The following is a 14,836-nucleotide window of genomic DNA, read 5'->3' on the forward strand; positions in this document are numbered from 1 at the left end:
GTAACCCTGCTGTTGTCGTTGTAGTAGTATTAACAGGTCTTCAGCCTTTGTGACGATAAAGAATTGAAGTAATTGTAATAGTAGTAATAGTAGCAGTAGTTCTCTGTCATGATGCAGACAGAAAATGGTTGACACTGAAAATGTTGCTTTTGAAATTTCCACTTATACAGTATTAGAGTGACACACATGGACAAAGCAGAGACTGTACAGCTCATCCCAGTGCTCAGTCGATGCACAGATATTGATCGGGTTATAAATACATGCCGTGACACCCTTGGGCGTCCAGCTGGAGTTATTATAAGACGTAATGCGATCAATAAGGACTTGGAAATGAGGCCATCGACGCTCCATTGTGGCTCTGTTTGTGTGGGTCAGTCTATGAAACTCAATCCTTACTCAAGAAGACCCCAGGGACCAGAACTAGCCTTTAAACTGCAGACCAGACCCCTCCTGAGGTCCTGACATGACGTAGGCCTGGGTTACATCCGGTGGACCATCAAAGCCATGTATGCAAGAAGCTATTTTCAGCCCACACTGGATCTGTTACATCCAAGCTAAACGGGGAAATCTGACCAATATTTTAAATTTAGGCCTGAAACCCAAATCCAAGTCATTACTCTCTTGTGGAGTGGTTGTCACGTTTTAGTGTTTTTGCCCAACTCTTAGCTATTTATGGATTTCAGCTTCCTGTTATTTGCAGCATTTTGAGGACGCTTTTCTATTCAGAAGATTTAATATTTTGTTTGAAATTCTTAGTCGCTGTTGTCTGAATGGACCGCCATCACACAACACTCTTGTTATAAAATTGTGCTGGTTGTCAATATTCTATAGGGGAAAAAAACAACTACAAATTTTAAGACCTAAAACCTTACTTTAAGATTCTATTTATTGCTGTTTTTACCAATAAGCTTTGAAGGACAGGGCAGATTTAAATAGAACGGGAGAGACATCCAACAAATAGTTTGAGCTGAGAATGGACCTTTTGGATACTGTGCAAAACTGTTGACTTGAGAAAATGTAGTTGAACTTTTGCCAATAACTTAACCTTCAATTGTTTTATTGTAGTCCCAACCACCTTTTACAATCCTCCATCCATAATTAAGATGTTGGTTGTTACCGTTCTTAGAAAGCAGGGCGTCTCTTGACTTTGTTTTTCCGACAGCATAAAGCCCAACTGTTCTGAGACCACGGCACAGCGTGAGGGTAATGTGTGTGTCTGGAAAACCAACACTGACAGATCACTACTTCTTTACCTGCTGCTGGCATCATTTCTGGTATGATGCAGTCTTTGCAAACAACCTGCGTCACATGCGTCACACGGCTATTTATTCCAAACAATGAATTCAACAGACTAGGGTAATGAATAGTCCCCTGTCCTGACTTTTTAACATTGAGAAGTTTGGAAGGGATGAGCTAGATCTTCAAAGGGGTATTCAAAATTTTGCAACACAAATGAAACCTTCTGCTCAAATTAACTAGACTAGTGTCTCTCTCTTTTGTGTCACACTTTGGTCATTATGATCAATAAAGAGCATGCTCTTGATAAAAAAAAAAAAAGATTTAAAAAGCTTCATCTGCTCATTTTAGTATTATTGTACTTCCAGCCTTTTTCTCATTTTAGGCTTTTCTCAGGCTTGGTGCATAATACTAAAATTTCAAACGGAAGTTCAATACCAAGGAAAAGGCTTGATACTGATTTCAATACCACAATGATTATAATAAATATAAAATGTATAATATATTAAAAAAAAAAATCTTTTTTAGATGATATAATATTTTTAACACATTACTTTAACACTCAGGCTTCCTTTGAAAAAAGTCACACTAATGTCCATGTACAAAAACAGCTGTAAAATCATCATAGATTAATATTTTTTCATGCTTTTTTGATGAAATTCAAAGAACTATCCCTGCTATTTTTGATTAGATGATGATTTTTCAGGTGTTTTTGTAGACATTTAAGTCCTCAGCGTCCCAAGTGTGACTTGTTTGTGTTTGGGGACTGAATTGAAATAGTGGACTGGCTAAGTTTTTAAAAATATACTTTTCAAGTGGGTTTTGAGTATTTATTTTTTTTTGAGTATTATTTATTTTTTACGACCCTAGGCCTTTATTGGTTCACTTAATTTTTATTAAATACAGTGACTTTCTTCTTCAGTGGAACCTGCTATCTAAGGATGTCAGGCTTATTTCCAATCCAATCCAATCCAACTTTATTTCTAATGCACTTTAAAAACAGAGTTGACCAGAGTGCAGTACACAACAGACAACGTGGTTTCATGAAGGTAGTTACATTGTGTGAGTTATAGTAACAAATAAGACAACATAATAAAACTCTTCACTCTTTTACTGATGGTCGTGCTGTCAATAATTGTTAATAATCATAAAATTGTGCAGGTCCTTCTAACAATGTATGTAACACTAAAATCTGACAAACTGTGACAGCCTTACTGCTCTCTAAAAGAATTTCAATAAAATCCATGATTTCACAGACATGCATTTGGAATAGTTCACTGATCAAAATATAAACATACATTTCCGTCATTGCGCCTTTACATTTGAAAAGATGGAAGCCTTGGAACAGTTCGTCAAGGTGATAGGCTCTTTCCTGTAGCACAGTAATTTAATTTGACTTTCTGCTTAAATCTTCTCAGAGTTTGAAGTGTGGTCCCTGGGCTTGTCTTTGGGATAATGGTTAGTGACACTCTCCGTCGCTGGAGTCCCTCCTCCATCTCCTGGTGTCGCTGTGGGAGGCAGGAATGAGGCCAGCTGTTGATTAGAGCAGAGGAGGAGAGAGGGTGAGAGACAGGACCCTTGTACAGACCTGCTACCTGTTCCAGTCCTGTTCAGTGCAGTCTAAAGCCAATACTGAATCAAGTAATATGCTATACTTTTAAATCTGACTTTTCCACAGTTTTGACTTAAAGGTAGTTTATTTTTACTGTCTTAAAAATGTGAAAAACAGAGCTTGTTCATCCTAAATTGTTTGCTGCAGTCCACTTATTCCTCACTTTTGCATTCCGAGCATCCTAATTATCCACTGCAGTGAGTTTATAAGCATTTTTCTCAGCGTTCAGATGCCAGGACGGCTGCTACAGTAATGCTATGAACAACAACTAGCATGCTAACAATGCACCAGCCTTACTTCCTGGTTTGTAGATGATAAAAATGCCTTTATAATTAAATGCAGACAGCATACAGTGGTCTCATTTTGACTGATCTGTACTGGGGGAAGACACATATTGCTTTATTACATGAAAAAAAACAGTGAAGCCCCTTGGAAGCTTTGCAGGCCTTAAAGTTTCCCTGAAGTTCAAGTCAACATAAATGAGTCAGAACAGTTAGTTACATTAAGTGATTTTGTACTGAGAACTTCATGTGTCCTTACACCATGTTTTAACATACACAAGCATTTGGGCCTGTTACATAAGCACTGTCACTTAGTCAGCTCTAATACCGGCTGCTCCTGCTCTCCTCAGACTTGACTTTACCGTGGGGACAAACGTATGAAAACCTTAAAGGGCACAATCATTTTAAAGAAAAGGCAAAACTATGAACAGACAGTCAGTACAAAAACATTGTGTATTTTCCAACATGTTCATTAACCTAAACCACAGTTTGTTTTTTTATATATAATGAGAGCCCATGGAGACGTTAGCTATCCACTACAAAAGTTACATAGTGCACCTTTAACTATAAAATGGTGATATCAAGTGCTAATGTAATGTATGTCTAATCCAGCTCCAGCAGACACCATTTATAGATACAGATTTGGGAGGTGTGGTGACAGGACGGGAAGGTGACGTGGTGGTTTTGGGTCCCGCTGGGATCTGACTCAGTCTGGACCAGCTCCCTGTGGAGTCTTTGTCACCAGGGAAGTAACGGCTTGTGCGCCCCCTACTGTTACACAGATGTAGTCGTTAACAGATATATCTGAATGTGTGAACCCTGTTGAACTTGGCAGGGAAATGGCATCTTGTGTTTACCATAACAAACTGCACTGATGGCCCGTGTGCATTGGACATCTGTTGTATAGTTTCTTCAAATTCTCAACTTTTCAGACTCTTACTTTGGATGGGCTTCTTTTTACAATTTTAACATTTAAGTTCATAAAAGTTTGTAAATAATTTGAAACTGTTTTGTAGATTACAGCTAGAGTTGTCACTTTGTCAATTTGATTGGTCCAATTGGCAAATTATAAAGGCAGCGATTATTGTGGTGTTTCAATTCCCCTTGCAAACAATAACATCAGGTCTATATAAAAGAAACAGGCTCAGACTGTGGTTTATATCCAAAAATGTGTTGTATTATGTATTATGTATGTATTATGCTTCCTAACATATACTTAACATGTGCCCTATGAACTGAATATTTTGAATTAATAACACACGCACACCACACACACACATACACACACACCCACACGCACACACTAAAACTATGAAAATAAATCTGAAGGTAACTGAATTTGATTTAAAAACCCGAGCTAATGAAAAAATTCTGTCTGTCCTTGTCTGTCTTTTTGAATGATGAATGCATGGTTTTGCTCCGTTCCAACAAAAACATTATTAATTTATGACGATCTAATTACTGCGGTTCATTCAAGGCCTCTTTCAAACCCACCTACACCTCCTTCTTTCTATCTACTGCAATACTCCTGCTGAAGTCAATACAAGATGCCAACTATTCAGTGCACTTTGTGATGACTTCAGATTAAATTTTGGCTTTACACTTTACACTGGGGAATACAGTTTTTTAAACAATAAGTCGACCAATAGTCTGGTTGTTCTCTAGCCTCCGTCAGTGTACAATAACATGAGCAGAAAGGTGTTATTGGATCCTGCCGCTGTCTGCCCTGTTGTCATTATCACCAGTGAGCAGTCTGCTGTCAACCCGTCATTCCTCTGACCTGAGAGACCCAAATATGTCAGCATTGACGTCACACTCCTGCATACTGTCCCCTCACACATTATTGGAATGGGCTGTCACAGGCAGTGGATTAGATATGGTGTAATATTGAATCAAAGAGTCTAAAATACAGTCCTGTTTCAGCTTTTCTTAAAGGTTTGTAATATATTAATTCTAATATTCATGTATGGTTATATTTCATGTATTGGTATTGGACATATTGGTACATTTTTCCAGATTTTTAGAAGAGTAATGAATAATACATTTTATTTACAAGTGCCTTTCAAAACACTGAACTGTACCATACACAAGTTAAAAACATTAAAACAGGTGGAAAAGCAATACAGTACAAAAGTGGATGACAGTGTGATTATGTGGTGTAGGATTATTTGAACAGGTCAGTTTTGAGTCATGAGGAAGTGAGTCGAATGAAGCAGAAGAGATGACCATGTTTACAGAATCATAAAAAGAACCTCAAATTTATATTACATCTGAGAAATTTCATTTACCGGTACTTATACAATTTACGAAAAAAAAGTTAATTATTCAAATTGACTACAACTTTACTTCAGTTTGTGGTGCATGCCATCAATGAAAAAAAATATATATGTTAATATCAACTCCTCTCATCCAGTGAAAGTTGTTATTTTTTGTTCAACTTGAGGTTCATTCATTAATTTATTTTTTACAGGAAACTATTTAACTACTAGTCCGTGCCCTAAGGTTCGACAGTGTTTGTGCATTGCTTTATCTAATTGGGAACAGGAAAAATGTTCATTCAAATTTCCCCGGTCCTCTGGAAAGCAAACTTAAACGGAAATTGACGAAATCGGCTAGCTCTTTTTTTTTTTTTTTTTTTTTTTTTTTGAAGAAATCTAGAGATGAATACCAGCTCGCTATGGTAAATCAACAGAACCCAGTGATATAAAACCTTTAACTTAAGGGCGATCTTCTGACTGATTCTAAAAGTAGGTGCTGTTTTTAGCACTTCACTGGTTACCGCTCAGAGTTCATTTTTCTAGTTCATTTTTCCTGCTTATTGTTCTGCTCATGTGCTGTGATATTTCTGTTGCTTCTAGTTCTTGTTCAGACAGGCGAATCAGTTACTGCTGTTCACATGTTGCATCTGTCAGGCCCACATTGGTAGAAGCCAATGTTAGCTGTACTCTCTGCGCTGACGACTGCCTGTCATCGAACTAAACATGCCCTTTGATATTTGAATTTCTTTCTTTTAGTTCACACGATTCACTTTCAAAGCAACACAGATAAAAGGCATGCACTCATTAAGCAGCCTTTTTCATCACTGTCACTTTAAAGTCATAGCAGCATTTCTTGTCAAGTGATTTTGTAAGAATCATGCATAGTTATTTGTTGCATTCGAAGGTATTAACTGTGCAAAGTTGGTGCCAGAAGGAGAGGCTGTTAGCTAGGGCATCATCAGGGGTTTTAATTGCGTCTTAAATGCTAAGTGTAGTTTGAAAAGGTTGGCGGTGGACAGGAAGTGACACAGTGATAAATGGCACAGAACATACCTCTTAACTAGAGTTTGGTTCCTGTGGCCTTGATGAATGTGAGTCAGGTGGTTTCTGCGACTACAGGTCTGTGCTAAACAAGAGGCACACTCAGGAGGTAGACCAGACAAGAGAAAATCATCTGAAAGCTGTTAGGTCTCCAAGTTTTAAATACCATGTTTGAGAAGAAGGGCTCCGCTAAACGATTTGCGATTAGATTTGTGATTGATGTTTAGCAGTAGGAATAAGACTCAAAAAATGATCAAATGGTGTTTCGATTCAGCTTCTTCTTGCGTTCACTTCTCACTTTGTCCTCCATTTGCACAGCGTTGACATTTTTGCAAAAGCAGGAGAATGATAAGCCTGGTTCTGGTTGGTTAATTGCCTAATCAGATATCACACCGATGAAGGGAGAGAGAGTGCAAGATGTTAAGGTTTTTAAGCCGACTTTCAAAGGTGTCCAATGCCGTGCTTAAAACTACATCACCCAACTTTGTTCACCTTTAAAAGTCGTTCAATCACTTTTTATTTTACACATATTGCATACATATTCATTATAGTAACTTAATTGCCATACAAAGCAGCATGAAGTAAAAGATAACCACCATTACTATCAGTTTCTATATGAATTTCTGATAAATTCCCCTTTCTCAAAAAAGAAATGATCCTATTCGTCTTGGCTGGATTGTTGCACTCTTTAATATTAAATGAACAAAAATTCACCAGAAAGGCCATTCCACCACAAGTTTATAATGTTCATTTAGTCTTGTGGTTCCACTGCACACAGCACTCAATATATAAACAAGGGTGGGCCTAAATAGCACAAGATTATTATTAGCCACATTTTTGCACCCATTGAAATTGCAATTTCAATTTGATTTTGATTACCATATTTTCCGGGGTATCGGTCACTCTGGAGTATAAGTCGCACCAGCGAAAAAATGCATCATAATGAAGAAAAAAACATACATAAGTCGCACTGGACTATAAGTCACATTTTTTGGGGAAATTTATTTTACAAAATCTGAGACCAAGAACTGACATTTTATCTTTAAAGGCAAGATAGAATAATAACTTTAAAATAGAGAACAACAGGCTGAATATCAGTACAACACGCTAACATAACACATTTAGCTGTATATTTATTCAGCTGCATGAAGCATAGACAATGAACTGAATAAGTGTCTGGTATGTTAATGTAAAATATTAACAGTTAATCAGATAACTAAAGCATAAAAAGGTTTACGCTCAATTTCACTCCAAATCACTAAATCCATTGAATTCTTCATCCTGGGTGTTGCTTCTGAACTCTGTCAACTCTGAAAGTAGATCATGTAGAGTGCCCTTGTGTGTTTGTCAGTGTGACAATAACGGAGATGTGAAATTGTATTTTAATAATTTCACATATAAGTCGCATCTGAGTATAAGTTGCACCCCCGGCCAAACTATGAAAAAAATGTGACTTATAGTCGTAATACAGTAATCTTGCAGCTCTGTTGAGAACTGTTTGGGAGGAAAATGCAAAGTACAACTGTGATTTTTTTTTTTTTTTTTGCATTGCAATTCATGCCTTAAGACAAGATCCTGTTCAAATTAATGTTTGAAAGGGTTTAAACTGCAGTGTTATAGTTTTTTTTTTTATACAAACCAAGAGTGGATACAATGTTGTTGTTTGCAGAGGAAATGATGCTCCTTAAATTATTCTTTGCAATTTCCTAATTGTCTGTGATTTCTGGCTCAAATTTACAAATGATGCTGGAATTGTAGTTGTTTCTGAATTGTGCCAGTGGATTTGTACTCATCACTATTACATTGTTTAAAGGAGAACAATTTTCAACAGTCGCGAGTAAAGACATTCATCCAGTTTTTTTTAGGACTCTGATGTCACTGTGTTTGTTAGAAACACAGCGTGGACGTTTTTAATGATGCCATGTCTGATATGAGATGGCAAAGCTGTGAGCGAGAGTAAACTTGAAAGATTGTTTGTGTTTCCTTCAGTTATTGTGAAGTTATTGTGACAGCAGACAGCCATGAATTAATTTGATCTGTGTCAATCAATACCAGCTTAAAATTTTCAAAACTCTCCAAACAATCCATATCCATCAAAATAAGCACATTTTAAATGTTGATGTGTCAATTCTGTAACATCTCAGTTGCCAAAAACAAAGCTGCATTTTTGACTCACAAATATGGTTTATTTTCCCAAAGTGACGATGCTCACATTTGTCAGCAGCCTGCTTCATAAATATGAAACTGCCCTAATCTGCCCAAGCCTCTTGTATTTAATGTGGCCTTCTGCCCTGAATGTAAATGAACAGATTTGCTAAAACACCAGTGGGATTTACGTAAAATCATAGCTACAAGCAGATAAACAGCTCGTCACACCTAGGGATGTCAAGATTAATCGCTTTTCCAATTACTGCCAATATCTTTTGCCATGGTAGGTTTTTGAACTTGCGGTATACCGAGGTGTAATGTGGAGCACAATGACAGTCACTCACATCTGTGTATGTGTGTGTGCCCGTGTGTGTGTGAAGCCCCGCCATGCATCAGCAAACTGGGAATAAGCTTGTATCTAATGTTAAACACATTTTGGGGCAACTGTTATGCCTCATCTTTATTAAAACAGTAGTTGTAGTGGTTTTAAGTTTCTTTTTCTCTCTCGACAGCTCCATGCACTGGAGTGAGGGGGGAGTCCCTGCAAGTGCACTAACACATACACATGCAGCACGCACAAACGAGAAGTCTTATCTGAGACTGCACTGAGACAGAAGAGAGATGAACCGGATATTAGTATGAATTGTTTTGTCATCTCGTGAACAGAGAGAATCAAGTGAATGTTCTAACTTCAGCCACAACTTATTTGCATTGAAGGGCCAGAGCCCAATAATTGCAAAAGGGAATTCAATCAATTCAAACCTGTATAATTCCTTAGTTTCTTAGGTAGTTTTTATAAGTAGGCTTAATATTTGAATATAATTATAAACCCATAAATTGCATAAATTAGGCTACATTGCATGTAATAAATCTCCAGTCACGTGACATTCAACTGTCAGCATGTCAGGTTTTTGTTTGTTTTTTTGTCAATAATCTGGAATAATAATTTTAAAATTGCAATATAATCAAAACTTTGAAAAGAACCACATTATTAAACCTGAATCGCAACTCTAATGTCAAATCAAATCGCAATCAATATTTTTTCCCAAGTCGTTGAGCCCTATCTCCTACACAGAAAGCAAATCTGATATCACAGCACATAACTGCATTAGGTTGTCTTCACTGCTCCTGATATAATCTCTGTGAGTGCCAGGCTTCCAATGCACCAGACACTGACTCTTATCCGTTTATTAGTAAATTTGATCAGGGCGTCCCATAGTGCTACTCTCATACAGTAATTCACACCCATCCATATCCGGGACAAACACTGAGGAAAAAACACAAAAAAGCACCGCTGATTAAGCTGCTCCATCAGGTTTAATGTGACAGGCAATGAACAGGCCATTATTTTATTCTTTAAGTGACAGTGTGACTGTATGGAGATAATACACAGGTGTATGACGACTCGTGGTATCCATGAATGTGGCATTTTTAACAGAAGAATACTGCAGTTGAGTTCAGCACTGCACTGTAGTTGAACTGAACACACCATCAAGTCCTTCCTCATATTCTTTCATTGTAGTAACACTGTTTGTGGGTTTAGATTTGCCAGATATTGCACTTCAAAATGTGGAGCAAGAACCTTTTATATATTGATGATATTGTATTTTCATTTAAAAATATCCCCCAAGGAAAATCCACAAATGTTTATGCAAATTGGATATAGGCTTGTCAAAAGTATTGAAAATCAAATACTAATTGACACTAAAACTAGTATCAAAACAAAATACTTGTTTGAGCATGCATTCATATTAAAAAGTGACATTCACAAGGCTTTAGTGAATACCAGTGGTGGTAAGTTACTATTGTAACCACAGCTGCTCTGGGGCAGACTGACGAAAGCAAGGCTGCCAATCTGCGCCATCGGCCCCCACCAACGCACTCACACACATACCACATGCATACCACACAATATGGGTGAAGTGTCAGAATGACAGATTTTGCCACTGGCGCCCCACTGTGGCACCTGGTATTCCCAACGGTCTCCCATCCAAGTGCTAATCAGGCATAGCCTTGTTTACCTTCTGAGATCTGATGAGATGAGGCTTTGACAAGCTGGTAAGGCCACATGGTGTCAGGCAGTGGGGTTGGTTGAAGAGCTGAACAGAAACTACATTTAACTCTTCTGACTATAGTCTATATTATACTCGACATTTGTCTAGGTGGATTTTGCAGTGCATTCTAATGGCTTTCAGTAGAGATACACGTCTTTATTTAGACTTGATAAGTGACTGGCTGTGACAACAGGCTACCCTCGAATAGTAAATGGTGGACATTTAACTTAAGAAGACGTGACTGTGCTTCTGTGAATGAAACATAATCCTTCCTGCCAATGTTTGTAATAAAACATCTTACAGGAAGAGAAGAGGTCATGCTATTTGAGAGGCTTTCTGCAACAAGCGTCTGAGTGGGAAGGAGGAATCCATTTTAGACTTGAATAGAGAAAAGGTAAAATGAAGTAAACATGTGTTGGTAATTCTCAAACTATTCAGCTAAAAGGCCACCACACAAAATGTAGCTTTACACAGACATCTAAAGTGCAGAAACCCAAAAAGAAATGCAAACACTAAATCTGAAGGATTACTTGTCTTCATTCTATTACTATACTTAGTACAATGTAACTAAGTGTTCTTAAATCAGGACTTCCTTCCTTTAAGTGGTAACTTTCTGGAGGCAACAGCCAACTGCATGATTCCATAGAGTGGAATATTATAGCCACAGCCACAACATTTACATGGGAACAAGCAGGAGGAGAGTTTTGTGGAAATGGAAGGTACAGTAAGGACGCATGTTTTTTGTATGTTTTTCAATGGTTGTAACATGGTTGTTGTAATATTGCAGTTGTAATTTGGCGGTTGGAGTGGTTGCCGGTGGCTGGGCAGGAGGCTGTTTGTGGAGAGTCCTGTTGCTTATGTAATATGAGGTCTTGGTGAGTGTGAGGATGAATCAGAGCTCGAACCGGTCCATGTCTGTTGCATAACAAGCTGACACCTCTCTGTCCCTCACATCCACGCACACCGCACCAGCTCTGCACCTAAGCAAGCATAACACGAATGCACACAAAATGAACACACACGGCCCTACACAACTACTTTTGTTCAAAGAAAAGTATTACTATTGCAGCTGTGTATTCATCTTATCCTAATTTCATGGTGGACTTTCAAGTTGCACCATGTTAAATTGTGTCAAAGGAAGGATCTACAATTTTTTTATCCAGATTCTTTTTCCCCCTGATTCCTGGCTAGGTTTAAATACCACTCCTCCTTAGTATTTAAGTTTCCAAGTTGAACAATGATATCAAACATCTTGTGCACCGAAACTCAAAACTGCACAATTTTTTAAAAATGGCTTATAAAAAGGAATACAATGTTTTATATCAAATATTTTTCCTCATCTGCTTTTTTCATATAGATATAGATCGATGCCGTTTATGTATTTAGTGCATTTGTTTTTAATTGTTTTTTTTACTACAGTTTATTTACTAATCATATCCCAGCTCACACACTTTTATCAATTAGCAAAATATATAGTTTTTAAGGGACTGTAATAATATCAACCCATAACCTTCAGGTAGTTCCATAACAATAGAATAGAAATAACATTTTCTTACCTTCAGCATTGCCTGCGTGCCTATTGTCATAAAAAACACAACAATACCACAATTTCATCACTTAACGAGATGAATGGGCAATGAGAAAGCAAAACTCTTTGGTTTAAAATGTTGTATTAGATGCTTTTGAATATTGAAACTACTGTCCAGGGATGGCAATATTTTGATAAGAAATTTGACCCTACTGTACCACCAGTCACAGTACATCTGGTTGTTTGCAATAAAGACAGCATCCTCCATAAATCCTGCCCAGATACCTGTGTTATTAGCTCACTGCCACCCTCAAATGAATAAATAAATAGTGTTGTTGAATGAAGTACATGGGTTGGACATTATTATTTCATATGAGTTGTTGTTACTTATCCAGCTCTCTAGGATCAGGCCTCTGCCCGTTCACCACAGACATAAATGTTAAATGGTGTTTTTGCTTGTATTTCTTTTTCAGGCGCGGTACAAGCAGAGCCTGGACCCCACGGTGGACGAGGTGAAGAAGCTCTGCACGTCTTTGAGGAGAAACGCCAAAGAGGAGCGAGTACTATTCCACTACAACGGCCACGGTGTCCCCCGGCCCACCGTCAACGGAGAGATCTGGGTTTTTAACAAGGTATAAACAGGCTGTAGATTATAATGGAAGATTTAAACTGAAATTAAAATTATTTGGAATGTAACGACATGAGAAAGTTTGATTTTCTAATACAAGTCTGTGCAGTTTTGTCTAGTTTTCCATGTGACTGTTGTTTTGTGTGTAGGTTTTCAGGTGGAGCATTTGCCACCTGCTTTTCACCATGGAGATGTATTTTTGTTTTCTTAGAATGTTCCACAGTAAGGCTTTGTATGTATCTATCACTGTGGAGACAAGTAGGTGAAGTTACATGTCAGATCCATTGAGATGAGTCCCCGCTCACAGTAAGAGTGTATTTTTTTAGGCAGTACCACCTGTAATTAAATAAATGCAAGCTAAATTCAGTTAATACCATACTGAGGAATACTCTAGACAAGGCAATAGCATCTCCATGGAAACAAGCAGGTGGCAGAGTCGTAATGCACTAATTAAAAAAATGTAGTTTTTTGACATTGTCTTCAACCATTTTAGTCAAAATCAAAATTAAATCACAACATCGTCAGTACTCCCTGTATTTTTGTCAGACTTTAATTCAGTATTCACTATTGGCTAATGGGAAACAAAAAGCCATAAATAGATTAATTTCTATGCAGGCTCCCATTTCTTTGTTAGTCTGTCCCTAGTCCCTTAGAATATCTGTTTAAAATGATTCAGATGAAAAGTCAATTTAGTAATGGATCATGCAAGTATCCTAGTTTGTCTATATCCCATTAAAATAATTATTAAAACACTTATATTTTATACACTTTACATCTATACTGTTGCGCGGGATATTGCCATACCATCATACGAGCAACTTCTTGTTTTCTTTGGGATTTTTTCAAAGAGCCGATCTCTTCTAATACCTCTTCTTCAGGCCCAAACTTGACCTAGACTGTCTTGTACACTTTCACTCTCTTGTAAAACAGACATCAAATCTCAAACTGTTCATCGACCGTCCCGTAAGTAAGCACCCACTCACAATGATCCACAGCAGCTGTCCACACCGCCCCGATACCTCTACGTCCTCACTGCACCCCTGGGCCCTGTCCCGTCTCCTCTCACTCCAAATTATATTCGGGATGCGTACTTTTGGCAAAATAAAGTGAAGCTCTGAAATGGGGGATCAGTAGGGATTTGTTGTGTGGCTTGAATAGGACTAGATTTCCATTAAATATCAGATAAAATACTTTACCAGCTCTCTTCAGTCTATGTGTCTGTATTGTCGAGTACATTTTGTTCTCTCTTATTTCTCTCAGTCTCTATACACCTCATGAAACAGACGCCCTATTAATAATTAAAAGGAATCTGTCAACGTGAGCTATCGGAACAACACGCTAAGCCTGTACGCTGTATGGTAAAATCACAAGTAGACATAAACTGCCCAGAGTTTTCATTTGAATTGGAGGACATTTTAACTGACAGATTGTGGCAGTTTAAATATATTTTATGGTTTACATATCCATAATTACTGGGACTATCCACATGAGTCATAAACTGGCACAAAGTTCAGTGTGTTCTGTCAGAACCCAACTAAGGTGATTTTTTTTTTTTTTTTCCCCAGAATATCTTCAAAAATTGTGGTATTACTCAAACATATTATTCTTTCAGTTGAAAGAGTTTAATAAGGAAGATTTGTGGAGCTAATCTCAAAATCATAATCCTGTGTGATACATACAAGTGCAGTGTCAAATTTTACATGTATGGACCAGTTCAATAATGTCCATGAAAACTTGTGTTTCCATTGTATCAAGAATTTAAGAATCAACCACGTTTCAAATAAGATCTGTACTGTTTATTACACTGGTTCTGCACTTGACTTTCGACTGAGCAGGCGACATTAATGACATTTTTTGGCATTAGTATCATGTCCAAAGTAAAAGTGATTAGATAGCTGACAGTTTAAAAGTGTTACAGATATCAGCATTCATAATTTCCATGCATGCTGTTAGTGTAAAAAACAGTCATCCAGAAGAAAACATTTTTGAATTACTTAGCCAATAAGTAGGCTGCACAATCGATTATCACATTTATACATGTACCACAAAC

General features: G+C 37.5%; 1 protein-coding gene across 1 annotated transcript in view; it reads left to right on the forward strand.

Annotated features, from left to right (window-relative positions):
• The window catches only part of rptor (regulatory associated protein of MTOR, complex 1), a 221,095-nt gene that overhangs the window by 41,234 nt on the left and 165,025 nt on the right, over positions 1–14,836 (forward strand). Inside the window, exon 5 of the mRNA XM_055221347.1 lies at positions 12,632–12,790. Coding sequence (XP_055077322.1) covers positions 12,632–12,790 — 159 coding nt within the window. The remainder of the gene's footprint in view (positions 1–12,631; positions 12,791–14,836) is intronic.

The sequence above is a fragment of the Periophthalmus magnuspinnatus genome, chromosome 1 (assembly GCF_009829125.3).
Source record: "Periophthalmus magnuspinnatus isolate fPerMag1 chromosome 1, fPerMag1.2.pri, whole genome shotgun sequence".
Classification (NCBI taxonomy): domain Eukaryota; kingdom Metazoa; phylum Chordata; class Actinopteri; order Gobiiformes; family Gobiidae; genus Periophthalmus; species Periophthalmus magnuspinnatus.